General features: G+C 49.9%; 1 protein-coding gene across 1 annotated transcript; it reads right to left on the reverse strand.

Annotated features, from left to right (window-relative positions):
* Nucleotides 1–2,899: 2,899 nt before the first annotated feature.
* WNT8B (Wnt family member 8B) lies at nucleotides 2,900–9,544 on the reverse strand (the record flags this gene model as incomplete). The annotated part of the gene is made up of 6 exons (XM_080348221.1): nucleotides 2,900–3,457; nucleotides 3,887–4,029; nucleotides 6,095–6,220; nucleotides 7,576–7,714; nucleotides 9,002–9,084; nucleotides 9,391–9,544. The coding sequence occupies 6 exons, from the start codon at nucleotides 9,542–9,544 to the stop codon at nucleotides 2,900–2,902; spliced, it is 1,203 nt and encodes a 400-aa protein (XP_080204347.1).
* Between the last annotated feature and the right edge of the window lie 4,504 nt (nucleotides 9,545–14,048).

Here is a 14,048-nt window from a genome sequence, read left to right on the forward strand (position 1 = left end):
GGGCCGCGGCCTTAGACAAGAAGGAATCCGAAGCGGCAGGGAGCTGTAAACGGGCCACAAGGACTTTTCCCAAACACTTTTCGGAAAAGGTGTTGTGAAGAGAGCGGAGGGGGATTAGCATGTGAAATGACACTTTCCATTGACTCCGCAGAGGGGAGGGGAAAAGGGCTGGCTGGCTGATTTATTAGCATTTTGTTCCCTTCTCTATTCTGCTCCCCAGCAGCCCCCCTCCCCTCGCCCCCCTCCTCCTTGAGCCCTCTAAAGAGGTTTGGATTGGAAAAGGGAGCCGGGGGGGGGAGCTGCCTGTTTGTGTGTCATCTGGGCGAAGGTGACCACCTGGGAAGCTGAATGTAAATATTTCTCCTCTGAGGAATGCGCCTTCATTAAAGCGAAATGAATACATGGAAGCATCCAATCCTGCCGCACAATGGCAGCAGTGCCTTTGCCGCTAAGGGCTCCCTGTGCCGGGGAGGGGGGACCCCTCGGGCCCGACCCGCTGCTGAGGTCAGCACATTTTGCAGCTGCCTGTCGCCATTTTCTCCCAGAGAAAGAAGCGAGTGGCAGTGGGTCCCGCTTGTGCTGCTCCCCGCATGTCCCCTTCAACAACGGGCGTCACTGTGCCCAGCGGGCACATCCTGTGGGGCAGTTGTGGGGCTCAATGATGTCAGAAGGGCAGGGATGGGGTGGCACAGCCTGGCATGTGCTGGGGAGGGGGAGGAAATGGGAAACAGCCTCCACATCTTCTCTCTGTGTTTCCAGCGAGCTGTGGAATGGGGGGCGCAGGGGGACAAGGGGACAGAAGCTGTCCTCTGTGCCTTGCAGTGGTCCTCAAGCCAGCCTGTGCTGGAGCTTTCCCAGCTGGGTGAGAGGCTCTCGCCACCTCTTTGCTTTCCTGCCCAGGGATGCGTCCCCATCGCAGGGAAAAGGAGGAACTGCTGATGGAGATGCAAGGGACACCCAGGGAAGGGTCACTGTATTAATAAGAACCTTTGTGTAAATGACTGGTGGATTGTGTGTGAAGTGAAAGTGTTTCAGCTTTCCTTGAGAATGGGACAAGATTGTTTCTTGCAATTTTTGAAGGGCCAGGCTATTGCTTGACATGCATGCTCTTGCTCCGGTGAGAACCCAGCTTGCTGTAGGTCCAAATTCCTAGCCCCAGTGAAGTAGTCCTGGCACCAAGGGGATATTTGATAACTAAAAGACACATAAGGACCACTGAGCGTCTTTAAAGCATGGTTTCTGAAATGGGCAACGGGTCCCTGTCTGCCCCCTGCCACCCCTCTTCCCTCGGACAGCTGCGTTGCAGCTGGATGCAAACCTCAGACAAGCTGCAGGAGAGAGCAGGGCCTCTCCCCTCCTGGCGGGGACTGTGCTGGCGCTGCGTGAGGGAATGGGTCAGCTCTTCTTGTGCTCAACAGGTGGGCAAGTGGCTGGGTTTTGGTCCCCAGAACTGCAACTATCTGCATCCACACATGCAATTGGATGAGAAGAAACCACACAGCTATTTAGTCACAAAAAGTGTTTTGCAAGCACTTGGCTACTGATTTATTGCATTGGCTATTGGTTTACAAATATTGGCTACAAGACAGGTCTAATGGCCAGTAACTTAGCTCTGCTGGCTTCTTATCTGGCTAAAGGACACTTCAAACAGCAAAGTAGACGATAACCTCACAGCCTGGGGGAGATTACTGTGACAGTGCAGTGAGCTTCCACAGGCCCTGCCGCTGATGGCTTCTTCCCTCCCTACCCCAGCCATTGCAAGGGAACAGAGATGCATCAAGCAAATCTTTCTGCTGCTTGCTTAGCCTATAGAATATATACAATAAGCAGTAGAGGAAAAACTGTTATGTATACATCACAGTAACTGTGCAATAAATTAAACTTCAAAGTGCTTCACTTTCCTATTTACAACACCATTAAATAGTAACTGACATTATTTTCTCAGACTAGGAGGAAGTATTTAGTTAGTTAGCTGACAGGGTAAGAGTGCTTGGCAAGTACACCAGGAGGCGGGGAATGGACTCAGCTGGCAGCTCCTCTCTGGGAGAGATTTGGGAGGAACGAGGGACTGGAGAAGCGTGAGGGCATCTTTATGGCACCAATCAAGGGCTTTGGCAGGGGTGCAGGGGTGAAAAGGGAGACCAGACCTGGAGGCTTAGAAGATACAGAGTGTAAAAAGCAAGTGATGGGACTCCTATTTCAGATGGCAGTTCAATAGGCAGGTGAAGCAGCAGCTTCAGTCTTGCTGTTGCCATCTCAAATGCAAAGTAAGCACTGGAGAGCTTAGCAAAGCTGTCAAAGGATGGGGAGCAATGCTGTGGCCTCCTGGAAGCTGTAAGCTGTGGCTTACTGCAAGAAGGAGCTTCATACTTTTCTCTCATAGTGTAGGGCTTAATAAAGGACAATAACAATTTTATCTGAGTGCCTCTATTTTTTGGGGGGTACTAGATGCCTCTTCTGTTTTAGGGATTACCACTCTGAGTTGCCATCTCGGCTTCCTTGTGCTTTCCTAAGTGTTGATCTCACTCAAAAGCCCAGAGCAGGTGCTTGTCTGGGGAACTGACAAACTCAAAAGAGCAGGAGCCACCAAGACCAGCTGTGTTTTCAGCCATAAAACGGTACTCACTGGATAGAGTGACTCTGAGTTGAAGGGACCAAATCTCACCTTGTTTTGTCAACATTTGAGGGTCTTCCCAGAAGTCATCACCCACTGCACTAATGGGAAATGCCCTGTATGGCCAAGGGCTATGGCCTCATGCAAGCCCTTTTGCCTTGCCCCAGCCCCCGTGAGGTGCAACGGGAATAGCCAAAACTAAGCCAAAGGGAACTGGTGCTGGGGGCTGGTGGGGAAGGCAGGAGAGGAGAGGGGCAGACAGGACCGTGGAGCAGCAGAGGCAAGTTAGAGTTTTCTCTTGAGCTTGCGGCTGGCCCCGCCACCCCCGCTCCGCTCCCGCTTCTCCTTGCGGACGCAGAAGTACTTGGTGACCCTCTTGCGGCACTGCTCGCACCGCACGGCGCAGCACCAGTGGAACTTGCAGTTGCAGCTGGACACCATCTCAGCTCGCCGCTCCTCCACTGCCAGCCCGCAGTCCCCGCACAGCCGCCGGCAGCTCCGCTTCTCCCACTTGCTGAGCGCCTTGCCCCTCTTCAGGCACTCCCTGCCCTCTGTGCCCAGCAGCCCCAGCGTCTTGTTCTCCAGGCAGTAGTCGGGAGAGTCTTCTAAATGGACCAGCTCCTTCTTGGAGATGGAGCTGAAGGTCTCGGCGATGGCACCTCGGTTAGCAGCGCTGTTCCCTGCCCCCTGCAGCAAGTCCACCTTCAGGGCTTTGTGGTACCTCTCCTTGAGGTAAGTGCCAACCTCCCGAAACTCGGGCAGCTGTAGCCAGCAGGTCTGGGTGGTGCAGCTCCCTGACACTCCATGGCATTTGCAAGTCCTCTTCATGGTCCCTTTCACAGCCTACAGGGTGAGGAGAGAAGAGGGGGTTCAGGAAAAAGCCCAGAGGGGTCATTTCTGTACTGCAGCACATGGAGAAACATGGCTCAGGTCTGTGGAGGAGTTTGTCATGGACCCTCCCTGTGCAGTAGCCCTGTCTGGGGTGGTTGGTTTAAAGCTCACAGATTTGCTTCTCCAAGGTACTCCCCAGTTTGAACTGGGAGAGAGAAAACAACTGAAGCCATTAACAGTGTAATCATGGAAAGTTCGCTACCGTGGACCAAACACCACGCACCACGTCAGTATTGCTGCCATGCCCCACTTTCTCCTCAGCAGGGTAGTTGTTTCTTCTGGACACATGCTTGTAGCCACAGCAAGTCGTGACTCTTCACAGTGAACAGCCAGAGCAAATCTGGTAGGTGCTGTCAGGTCTGGAGGGAGGGAAGGGCTCACCTTTCTACCTGCCTCGTTGTTATGCAGGTTCATAGCAGCTCTGGCATCTTGTCCAGTCTCCAGGGCATCCACAAACTGCTTGGAAATGGCTTCCCCAAAGCCCACGTTATCGCTGCAGCCTCCCCACAGCCAGCCTTGCCCCCCTATGAAAGGAGATGAGATGCGCACTGTGAGGGAAACAGCCCCTCGCCCGCCTGGCTTGTGGCTCTGGGGATAAGGAAGTGTCTCAGAAGGGATGGGGAGGGAACAAAGGCTGTGGGGCAAATCCAGACATTCGCCTCGCAATGCTCTCCAAATTCCCCCCGCTTGGGATTTCTGCCGAGGCCTGGGCAGTAAGCAGCAGCTCATGCAGGCAGTGAAGGGCTATGTCCCACATGACAAACAGGGGTTTATGGACTTCCTAGAGCAGGATTCAGAAGCTGTTTATTATGGATTAGCAGTCACCTAGATGAGACTTTGGGTCTTTAATCACCTTTCCTCAAACCCTGACTTGAACTGATTCCGTCTGACTTGCAAGGACAGCATCTTGCTAATGTGGGTTAGCAAACCGCAGCACACATCCTGGTCAGAGGGGACAGATTCCCCTCTGCTGGGAAACAGCCCAAGTCTGGCACACATATATCGAGGAGGTCCTCTTTTTTGTACACCCGGAATCCTGGGATGACCTTGGGCATTTCAGAAGGGTCTGATTTTGCAGGTATCATAAAGAAACAAAGGAGTCAGCACAGAGCGGGGAAACTGCACAGCAAGATGTTGAGGGTACTTTTCTTAACTGCATGGGAGGTTGATAACTTAGCTCAGCTGCCTAGAAAAACATCATGTGGTTTGCTTCTTTTCCTCCGAGAGAAAAAGGCCAAATTCTTTATGAAGATTTTAAATCTGGAATATTCTGACCCTAATGTGCCTTGGCGGTACATCTTGGGATCTGTGTCTTAATGGCCTTGTGCCTCTCTTCTCCCTGAAAGACATGGCCATTGCTCAGACATCCCCAGAGCATTGTAGTCCCCTCTTCCCAGAGAAGACAGTGCTGTCTCACGGGAGGTGGGTAGTAGCAGCAGATGATGAAGTCCTAATGAAGAGCCAGGGCCAAAGGGAGAATGGAAAGCTGTAACCAACCTGGGGTCAGCACAACAGCATGTAAAATTGAATCACACTGTTTCAGACAAGCCCAAAAGTTTCCTTTGCCTTCCATGGTTTTTAAGTTTACGATGGAAAATTTTCATTAAAAATAGGTATTTTGGGGGAAAAGAATTGTAGTGTGACTAACTCAGTTTTCCGGAGAACATAAAATTTGATGTGTCATTGCCCAAACGTCTTGCTCTGCTAGAGATGGGCCATCCCATGCCTTGGACATCTAAGAAGCAGAGGCTGTTTTTAAAACTATTAGCCAATAAAGCAAATTACTAAATACTGGGCACTCTAGCAGAGTTTGTCATAAACTGACAGGTACCAACTGTCCAGTACATCTGGGCAGGGAAGGGCTTTTAAAACATTTTGATAATTTGAAATGTGACTTCTGTCCATTCAAAACAAAACACCAAAATGTCAATGTTTTCCGTGAAAGTGGAGCAGAGAGCTTGAGCGGTGCATCTGGGGGTTCCACACCCAGGGGTGCTTGGCAGCTGTGGGCCTGGGCACCGCTGCCATTGACAGGGTGAAGGCCATGGGCTGCCACAGCGGTTCTCCTGGTTGTGCTTTCGTGTGCCTGCCATGCTAACAAACACTGGCGGGGTCTTATAGGTGCCACCCTGCTTTGCCTCCTCGTAATTCTGCTCTGGGGCCACCCTGGTCCTGCAGACCCTGGAAGCCCCGAGGTCCCTGATCAGTGCTGCTCTAACCAGACCTGCCATTTAGATGCACAGCATCAGATCTTCTCTGCCTGTATGATGTGGTCATTCCACCCAGCAGCTTAGACAGAGTTGTTCTTGATATGAACCAGGGAAACAGCAACCCCCTTCTACTTTCCTTCTCATTTACAAAGTAATGGTAGACATTAAGGGCTCAGCTTCAGCTGGTTGTAAATTGAAGGTGGCCCCATTAGCTTCCACAGAGCTATTTTGGTTTGAGCCAGGCAAAGCTCTGCTCTGGGCATTACTTCCAGGTGTGGGGACCAGGAGAAGGAGTTGTTTCTGCATGCCTCAGTTGAGAGAGCAGCTGTCTCTTGCTGCCTGGGTCATGAGAGAGGGATGGCAGCTCGACTCTCCTTACCCAGCTGTCCATTGCGGGAGTCGTCACAGCCACAGTTGTCAAAATCCCCCAGGCTGCAGTTCCGGGTCAGCGTGTACATGACGCCCGCAGAGCTGATGGCATGGACAAAAGCAGTTTCTCGGTTTGCTGTCAAGTGGGAATACAAGGAGAGCAGACATACTAAATATTTCATGGCTAGACCAGTGTTAGAAACTACTCCTGCCATGCAGGAGGGTGTGTAGGAAGAGATTTGCAATAGGCAGGGCTTTGTGCAGTGGGGAGGAGGCTCTCCATGTCAGCTTAGCTTAGTCTTGGCTTGAACTGCATGAAGACAGAAGCTCCCAAATTTAATCCAGACTCATACCATTTCCAAGGGCATGGATGAGTTTAGCAGTGGAAGTTCAGCAGTGGGGATACAGCATAGACAGCCAAATGTCCCCCACATTTCACTAATACATCCCAGAGGAGAAGGGGCCCTCTCCAGAGGTCAAAGAGCTCCTTCCCCACAGCCCCCTCAAGCCTTCCCTTCTGCTGGGCACTGTGCAGGGCTCAGGGCAGTGACCATACCTACCACCAGCATCAGCGTGCTGATCATCAGCTCACTTTGCTGAGCCTTTGCCTTTCACTTAATACCAGCAGGGTCTAGATTTGAGCAGATAACCTTGATGGGGACAGTTCAGGGACTCACTCCCAGTGACAGGGTGTTCTTTTGTGGTGCAATTTCCTCCTCAAGGCGCCACTTTGAAACGTCTGCCTGGGGCCCTCGTCCCTTGTCTGCTGCCAGTCCTTCCAGGGGCTCTCCTACAAACTAAGATCCTGCTTATACAGGACAGAGATGAGCTCAGCCCAGCAGCATACACAGGTTTAAAGGACCACATATGTACTGAAACATTTCCTGGCACCTGCAAATGGGTAAGGAATGGGATGCAGTGACAAGACCACAGCCCCACACCTTGTGGTGGCACAGGTCATGGATGCTGGAGTTCTCCCCAAGATGATTCTGACATCAGGAAGCTGTGGGAAGACTTTGCTCCTGCGTCTTGGCCAGAGCACAGCTGCTGATGAACTCTTTCCTGCCCTGTTTAGCCATATCCCTCTGCTTGCCACCCCACCACCCCGTGCTGGTTCTCAGCCTCCCTGGGACACCCTGGTGAGAGGCACCACTCAGACATGATGTGTCCAACAGCTCATGTCACGGGTCGTGGTGATGCATCCTTGTGGGGAGCCAGTTTTGCAAGGCTTGGTGGGACACTCCTGTCCTGCACCAGTTGGGGCTTGGCAGGTCTGGAGGTGACTCTGGCATTGCAGGGCTGCCTTGTCTTGAAGCTAGCTCCCAATGTGTGTCTGGGAGCTGACGGGTGAAGGGGTGTGCTGGAAAGATATCTCCTGGGCATTCCGGGGAAAGGGACATTCTGGGTGGGCATGGGGAAGAAAAGGAGGCGCCCACAGGCTCCAACCTGCAGTGAGGGGGTCCCCTTAGTGGTATCCAATGCTTTCCTTACCACTGCGCAGCCCACCATGGCTGGAAAGCTGCAGTGCCCTCTCAGGGCAGTTCCAGCGGTCCCAGGCGAACTGGAACTTGCACTCCTCAATGCCGCTCTGTGCCCCGGCTGCCACGCTGCTGGAGTAGATGAGATAGGCCTAGGAGCAGAGCAGCAGGTCAGGAGTGGGTACAATGTGTGCCCTGCTTCAGCCCCCCAGCATTAGGCATTAGCTTGCAAAACCAAGTCAGGATGAGTTGGCCAGCAAGCAGGATCAGCCTTGTGAGCAACAGGCTGGGACTGTCCCAGGCTGCTCCCAGGGTCCAGCAGAGTCACTCAGCAGCTCTAGTTTCCATCACAGACAGTGTAAAGCTGGTGTAGCCCCAGCTGCTCCCCACACAGCACTGTGGCTGGTGCAGGTGCAGCTTTCCTGTACTGCATATCGTGGGCCCTCCTGCTTTGGGATCTAGAAAGATGTGGAAGCACAGTGCAAAACACGAGGGCCCAGGCTCCCCAGGAGGCTGGCATTCAGCTGAAAATAACCTGCATGCCACCTTAAGGAGACAAGATGTAGAGAGCTGTGGAGGTCTCTCAGGCTTGGCTCCCCTGGGGAGTGGTGAGCAGCAGCAGCAGGGAATGCATTTTCTGCTGTGCTGGGTCAGAGTCTGAGCCTCCCTGGGAGAGAAGGCCAAGCAGAACTGTTGGCTGTTAGCCACATTAGGAGATGTGCCAGCCAGTCTCTGTGATGGGAAACCTTTTATCTCTCCAGTGTGAGAGGAGGCAGAGTCTTCTGCTCAGAGACCAGGGAGCCTACAGGCCAGCAGGTGCCCCAGCCTGCTTCCTCCTTCCCTAGAGCCCCAGGGGGACAGCCAGTGCTTTGGGGCAAGGTTGCTCCACCACAGCATCGAGAGCTGTAGCAAGAGCTAGATGGGCTTGGGGTGTTCCTGGGGAACAGTCAGGAACAAAAATTGGGTGATTTTACAGTTAGTCCAAGCTAGGAGGAAAAAAAAAATAGCCTCTGAACAAAGGGTGCAAGGAGGAAAGGAATCAGAAACACTGAAAAAGGTCCTGGAAATTCCAGTTGTGCTTCTCAGGGAAGTATGTTTTGTAGGACCTACAGAAAGTGGCCTTCCAGCTGGCTGAATGTGGGTCCTGATGCTAACCTGACCATCAGGAAGCAACAGATGACAGGTGAGATGCCGAGCTGCTGCCAATAGACACATCTGCAGAATCTGGCCCCAACCAGCTTAAAAGGACCCCAAGCCAGCTTTGCTGAGGGCTGACACAGTCCAGGGAGCTGCAGCTTGTAGGAGGTCATTCCTGGCTCTTTGCATTTTGGTGCTGGAAACCTAGGGGTGAGGGGAGCTCTGGCTCAAGAAGTGGAGCCCCTCCCTCCCTTCCCTGCTTTAGTGGAATCAGGGACAGAGATCAAAGGGATTTCTCTTACCTTGGGGCCCGTCATCAGGAAATTATTCACTGACCTGGAAGACAGAGACAGTGTCAGCAGGGAGGGGGTGATGGTGGAGGGGTCTAGGGAATGCCAGGCATCTCAGGGCTCTCCCCTCGCCCCCAGCAGCCTGCCTGTCTCCTGGCTGCAGGCACCTTTGGTCTCTCCCCCCGTGTCCGCTCACTGCTCCCTGCAAGCCAGGATGGTGCATTCTCCATCTCCCCAGCCAGGCTGTACCAGTCTGCAACCCCCTCACCGCTCCCTCCTTTTGCTTTCTTCTGCACAGCTGCCTTTCCTACCAATCCCCTTTTTTTAGGGTTTTCCTGTTCCCTCGGCATTGCTTTTTGTCTTACCAAGCTGCTGCTCAGCTTAACTTAGAGTAGCATTGCCTCTAGCTCTGGGAGTGCCCCGGTTTGTCCCGCAGCCCCAGGAGATGAGCTGTGTGCCAGCACTGCGCTCCCCACGGGACCACCCCGAGAGAACGGGAAGGTCACACCACTGCTCCCTCACCGTGGGTGTCCTGGCAGCAACCCCGCAGATCATGGTCCCTTGTTACCCTGTGGTGCCAGCTCTGGCTGCCCACATTCTGCTCTGGTCACATTAGGGTGATGGCTGAGCACAAACACACTGGTCCTTCCCATCCTGCTGGGCATTGTGCGGGGAGTAGTAGGGGCACAAGTGAAGTAGTCCTACCCAAAATTAAACTTTCTGGTGTTTTCCAACTAAAACATGAAAAATTGATGTGAACAGTTTCCAGAAGTGCTTACTTTAAAGTATTTTTGTGAAATGTTTAACTCTGCCACTGTCCATGGAAAACTGTTCTACTAGAAATGCCAAGGTCTGTTCCAGTAATCTTAAATTTCAGGCTCCTGAAACCTCCAGCTCTGGGGGTCTCATGATCTCTCTCTTTGTTCTATAGGTCAGTAACTCCTTGTATGGAAGAGGAACACTGGAGGCCAGAGAGGTGGCACGAGCTGATTGAGATCTTGCAGTGAGTGAGTGATAGAGCAAAAGCTAGAGCATGCACTGAGAGAAGCTGGGCTCTTCAGCTTCCTCTTGAAATGATGTCCTACTTCAAAGGCTGGTCACCTCCCAGTGCGGAATGCCTCTTATTTTCAGCAAGCCTTAACCCACACTGTGTCCCCTCAGCAGAGCTGCGTGCTGTGCTCTGCAGTTGGGCTACCTGGCATGCAGTGATGCCTGCTGCTTTTCTAGCTTCTCTCCAGTCCCTGAAAATCCCAAGGTGGACCTTGGCTGGATGAATGGGGAGAAAGGCACAGGTTAGGGTAAGGTATTTTTCCTCCCTGTGTGTCTTCAAGCGACGTATCTCTGGTAAGGGAGAGAAAGGCCCTGTCCTGTTGTGTACGGACAGTGCAAGGGCATCCCAAGGTGGACTTGAGCACAGGCAAAAGCAGGCACAGCTGTCCCAAGCCAGGGGACAAAGTGTAGCTGTGCTGCGATCCTGCCGTAGACACACACGACAGGGTGTAGCTTGGTCAAAACCTCAAAACAGCTGGTCTTTGCTATTACTCACAGTTGAGAGAACTAGTTTGCAAAGTTTCACTCTGACAAGTCTAACTTTTCTTTTTGGTGGAATTGTGTCCATATTGAGAAATCTTGTGCTGGGAAAGATTCCCTTGAGTCAAAACGGAAGGGAGAGGGCTGTCCCATGGTACCGCGAGAGCAGGAGATCCTTTCCCTTTGTTCCAGGGCTAGTATTCAGACCCGGCTGCGCTTCAGCCCCTGTGGGTACTTTAGCACGAAGTCGATGGCTGTTATGCAGAGGAATTTTCCTTTGGGAGCCGCTTCTGCATTGTACAGCTAATTAAATATTTCCTGGGACTTGGAGAGACGGCATCTGTAGCCGAGTGATTAGAGCATCGGGTGACCTGAATCACACAGGGCCATGAACCTGGAGCTTTTCAGACTGTGTAAGCTCTGTGGGTCCCCATCCTAATGCAACTGGGTAGCAGCATGAACAAGTCATTTTTCCATCTGGTTTCCCTCCTGTCCCTTGCCTTGCCCTTAAGTGCTTTGCTATGGGGACCACACTCAGGATGGCGTCAGCGTGAATCTGAGCCCCTGCCAGTGGCTGTGAGAAAAGTTTGGTAAAATGCTCCTGTGTAGGCAAGATCTAGAGAATTGCAAGTCCTCTCTTACCTTGCTTTTGTGACCCAAACAAGAGATACATCCCATCTGCATTGCTTCCCGCCTCAGTAGGAAAAGCCAAATTCACAGTGTGCAAGAAGGATTTGCTTCAAACCTTTGCTGGCCTCATCTTGGATTAGGAACATCTGAGCAGTTGCAGGAGTGGCTTTAGGAGGAGGACAGTAATCCACAAGTTCAGGGTTTACAGCAAACCAGCCTGTTAGCAGGTGTCATTTGACATAACTGCATTGAAGCATGGGATCTGTTCCTCCAGGATAAACCTCAAGGTTCACAAGAAGGCCAAGTTCAGGATATGCCAATTCTCCATCTGCAGCTGAGCAAATGGTACAGTAGCAATTTCCCAGTAGGATATTCTAAACATTTTTATTAAGTCAGAGAGACAGAAGGCATTTTGCCTGAGCTCTCTGATCAACAGGCAGGCACGCTGCTGGGCGGGTTTGTAGGACTTAGACAAGTAAAGGATTAATTTAGACTGGTATACTTGACCCCCCACATTTAACTCTTGCAGCTCCAAGTAGATTCAGGAGAAAGGGTGATGGAATTGCCGTATGGCTGGAGGCTAGCTGAGACTTTTCTTATTTATGCTGAGAGAGAAGGAAAGATAATAATGGAGACAAAATCTGCATGCTTTTTCTTTGCTTGTATGATCTAGCTGAGAAAAATGCATCTCTATTCTGCATATAGTCTTCAACAAGGGCAGACTGTAATTAAGCCACTTGTTTCACAGATGTAGTACAATATAGACAATGCCGTAAGAATCATCTCTGTGCTGCAACTAGGAAAATGAATTTCTTTTCATTTTTGTCTCTGTAGTGTGATTTTCTTTATTTGTTTATTTCTACTAATTTTCTATACTACTTTAAAGGAAAGCAGAATGTAATCCTAACCTAACTAGGTAGCTACATCCACCATGGGTGTAAAGCAGCCCAATTCGACGACTTAGGTGTCACCACACTGATTTAAAACTTTTTGAAATCACATACATGAAAGGAAATGCTTGAAATTATTTCACTTCTCTGAGAAAGATACAGGGTTTCTAGCTATCTAAATAAACCCCTTTACGTCCACCTTCAAACTCCAGGACAGCGTTACACAGACTGAAGTGGAGCAGAGACAGACCTGAAGAGGTAGCGAGAGGGTCCCACTGAGTCCTGGGGCTCTGGGCAGGGCGCGCTGCTTCCCTCACTGCCACTCTGTGCTTCCAGGTAAAAGGCAAATCTCAGGCAAGTCATTTTTGTTGCATCCGATATTAGCAAATTACCTCAAAGTTAATGAATATTTATAGCAGGAGTTCTGTATCATAGTTTTATTGAAACTGAAAGCAAATAACCATGCCAAGCAGCTGTCCCATTATATTTTACACATATCAAATACTAATAAGCCTCTGATAATTTCTGCTCAGTTACGACTTTAACCAATAACAGCACTCCGCTTCTCAGTTTAATATGCCCCGAGAGCCTTATTGAATGTCCCATTAAAGTATTTGTTTGATACCTGATCACCCACCCATGCTACTATGCTGCCAGTTCAGCTCTTCAGAAAATTGTAAAGCTATATTTAGATCTTCACTGTCATTATTGTAAATAGAGAATGGGTACAATTTCACTTTGGATCTGAGTTTTGTTCTCAAGTACAAATGCCCCCAAGTTATTAGAAAACCAGTGACACTGGAAACTAAAGGCAATCCCACAGCTGAAGTGTAAAAGTCCATCTATAAACAAGCTGCTGCATTAGAGATTTTTACATTATTCGCACAGGATAATAGACCAGGAGGCAGCTCATTAACATTTGGAGCTTTAACTTTTTGTTTTTCTTTTTTTCTTCTCCCTTCATTTCTCTCTACTTTATTCTATTTATTAGGTTTTTTAGTTCCTAAATGGAACCCTGACATTTTGCTCACCCAGAATCATGCTGACCATTCAACCTAGCTGACACGGCAGAATCCAATCCACACTCACAGAACAAAAATGGCCACATATATATAAAAAAATAAAATTGTTGATCTATATTGCCCCCCGCTCCCAATTCTCGTGATTAAATCACAGGAAAAAATAATCTTGTTGCATTTTAAGCTGTTGGATCAGATAAAGAAGACCAGCAAGAACTGCAAGCAGGATTATTGCATGTTTCCCACGAACCTCACTTTTTTCTCCTCAAGAGTTAAGGAACAAGGTCTGTAACGTGATAATTTCAAATACGGTTTGCAGTTTTCCTTTCTTTCAGGAAATCATGACCTATGAGCAACATGCAGAGAGAGGCAGGGCTATCTTGATTTATAAACTTTTCTCTGAGATAAAAAATTCTGAAAGGCAGATAGGGAATTTAGACATCAAATGTCCATTGAAAATGTCTGTGAATTCCGTATTTAAGTCTACTTTGGGCTCTGAAATTTCTCTCCTTTGAATTATTTTTTAAAAATGCTGATTTCCACCCCCTCCGTCCTTTTAATATACTCTGAACCTGTTGAAATTGAGGAAAGCGAGAGACATATACAGAGCGGGAAATAAAGTCACTGGGAGTTCTTGCACAACCTCTCTGCGTAACATACATATTCCCCTTGTTCCAGAAGGGAGTTTTATCTTGAGCTTGCTACTGTATAATATTTATACATATACAAACTGTTGCACATTCCTTTAACAAAGCGGGAAGAAAATCTCTGAAATAACATAAATTTCACTCCTAGCATAGCAGAAATGGGCTCCCGTTTAGCTGAGTTTCTCTTCCTGTAATTTTGGTTACTCCATCCATGGTAATAACCCTAGTGATCTGCTATGGGGGAGGCAGGGGATATTAGTAAATGACCAGGAAGACTTTCCTTGCTGTTACGGATAAATCCGTAACCCACTGAGCAGATTCCCCAGCGCACCACAGAAATGCA

This window comes from Nesoenas mayeri, assembly GCF_963082525.1.
Source record: "Nesoenas mayeri genome assembly, chromosome: 7".
Classification (NCBI taxonomy): Eukaryota; Metazoa; Chordata; class Aves; order Columbiformes; family Columbidae; genus Nesoenas; species Nesoenas mayeri.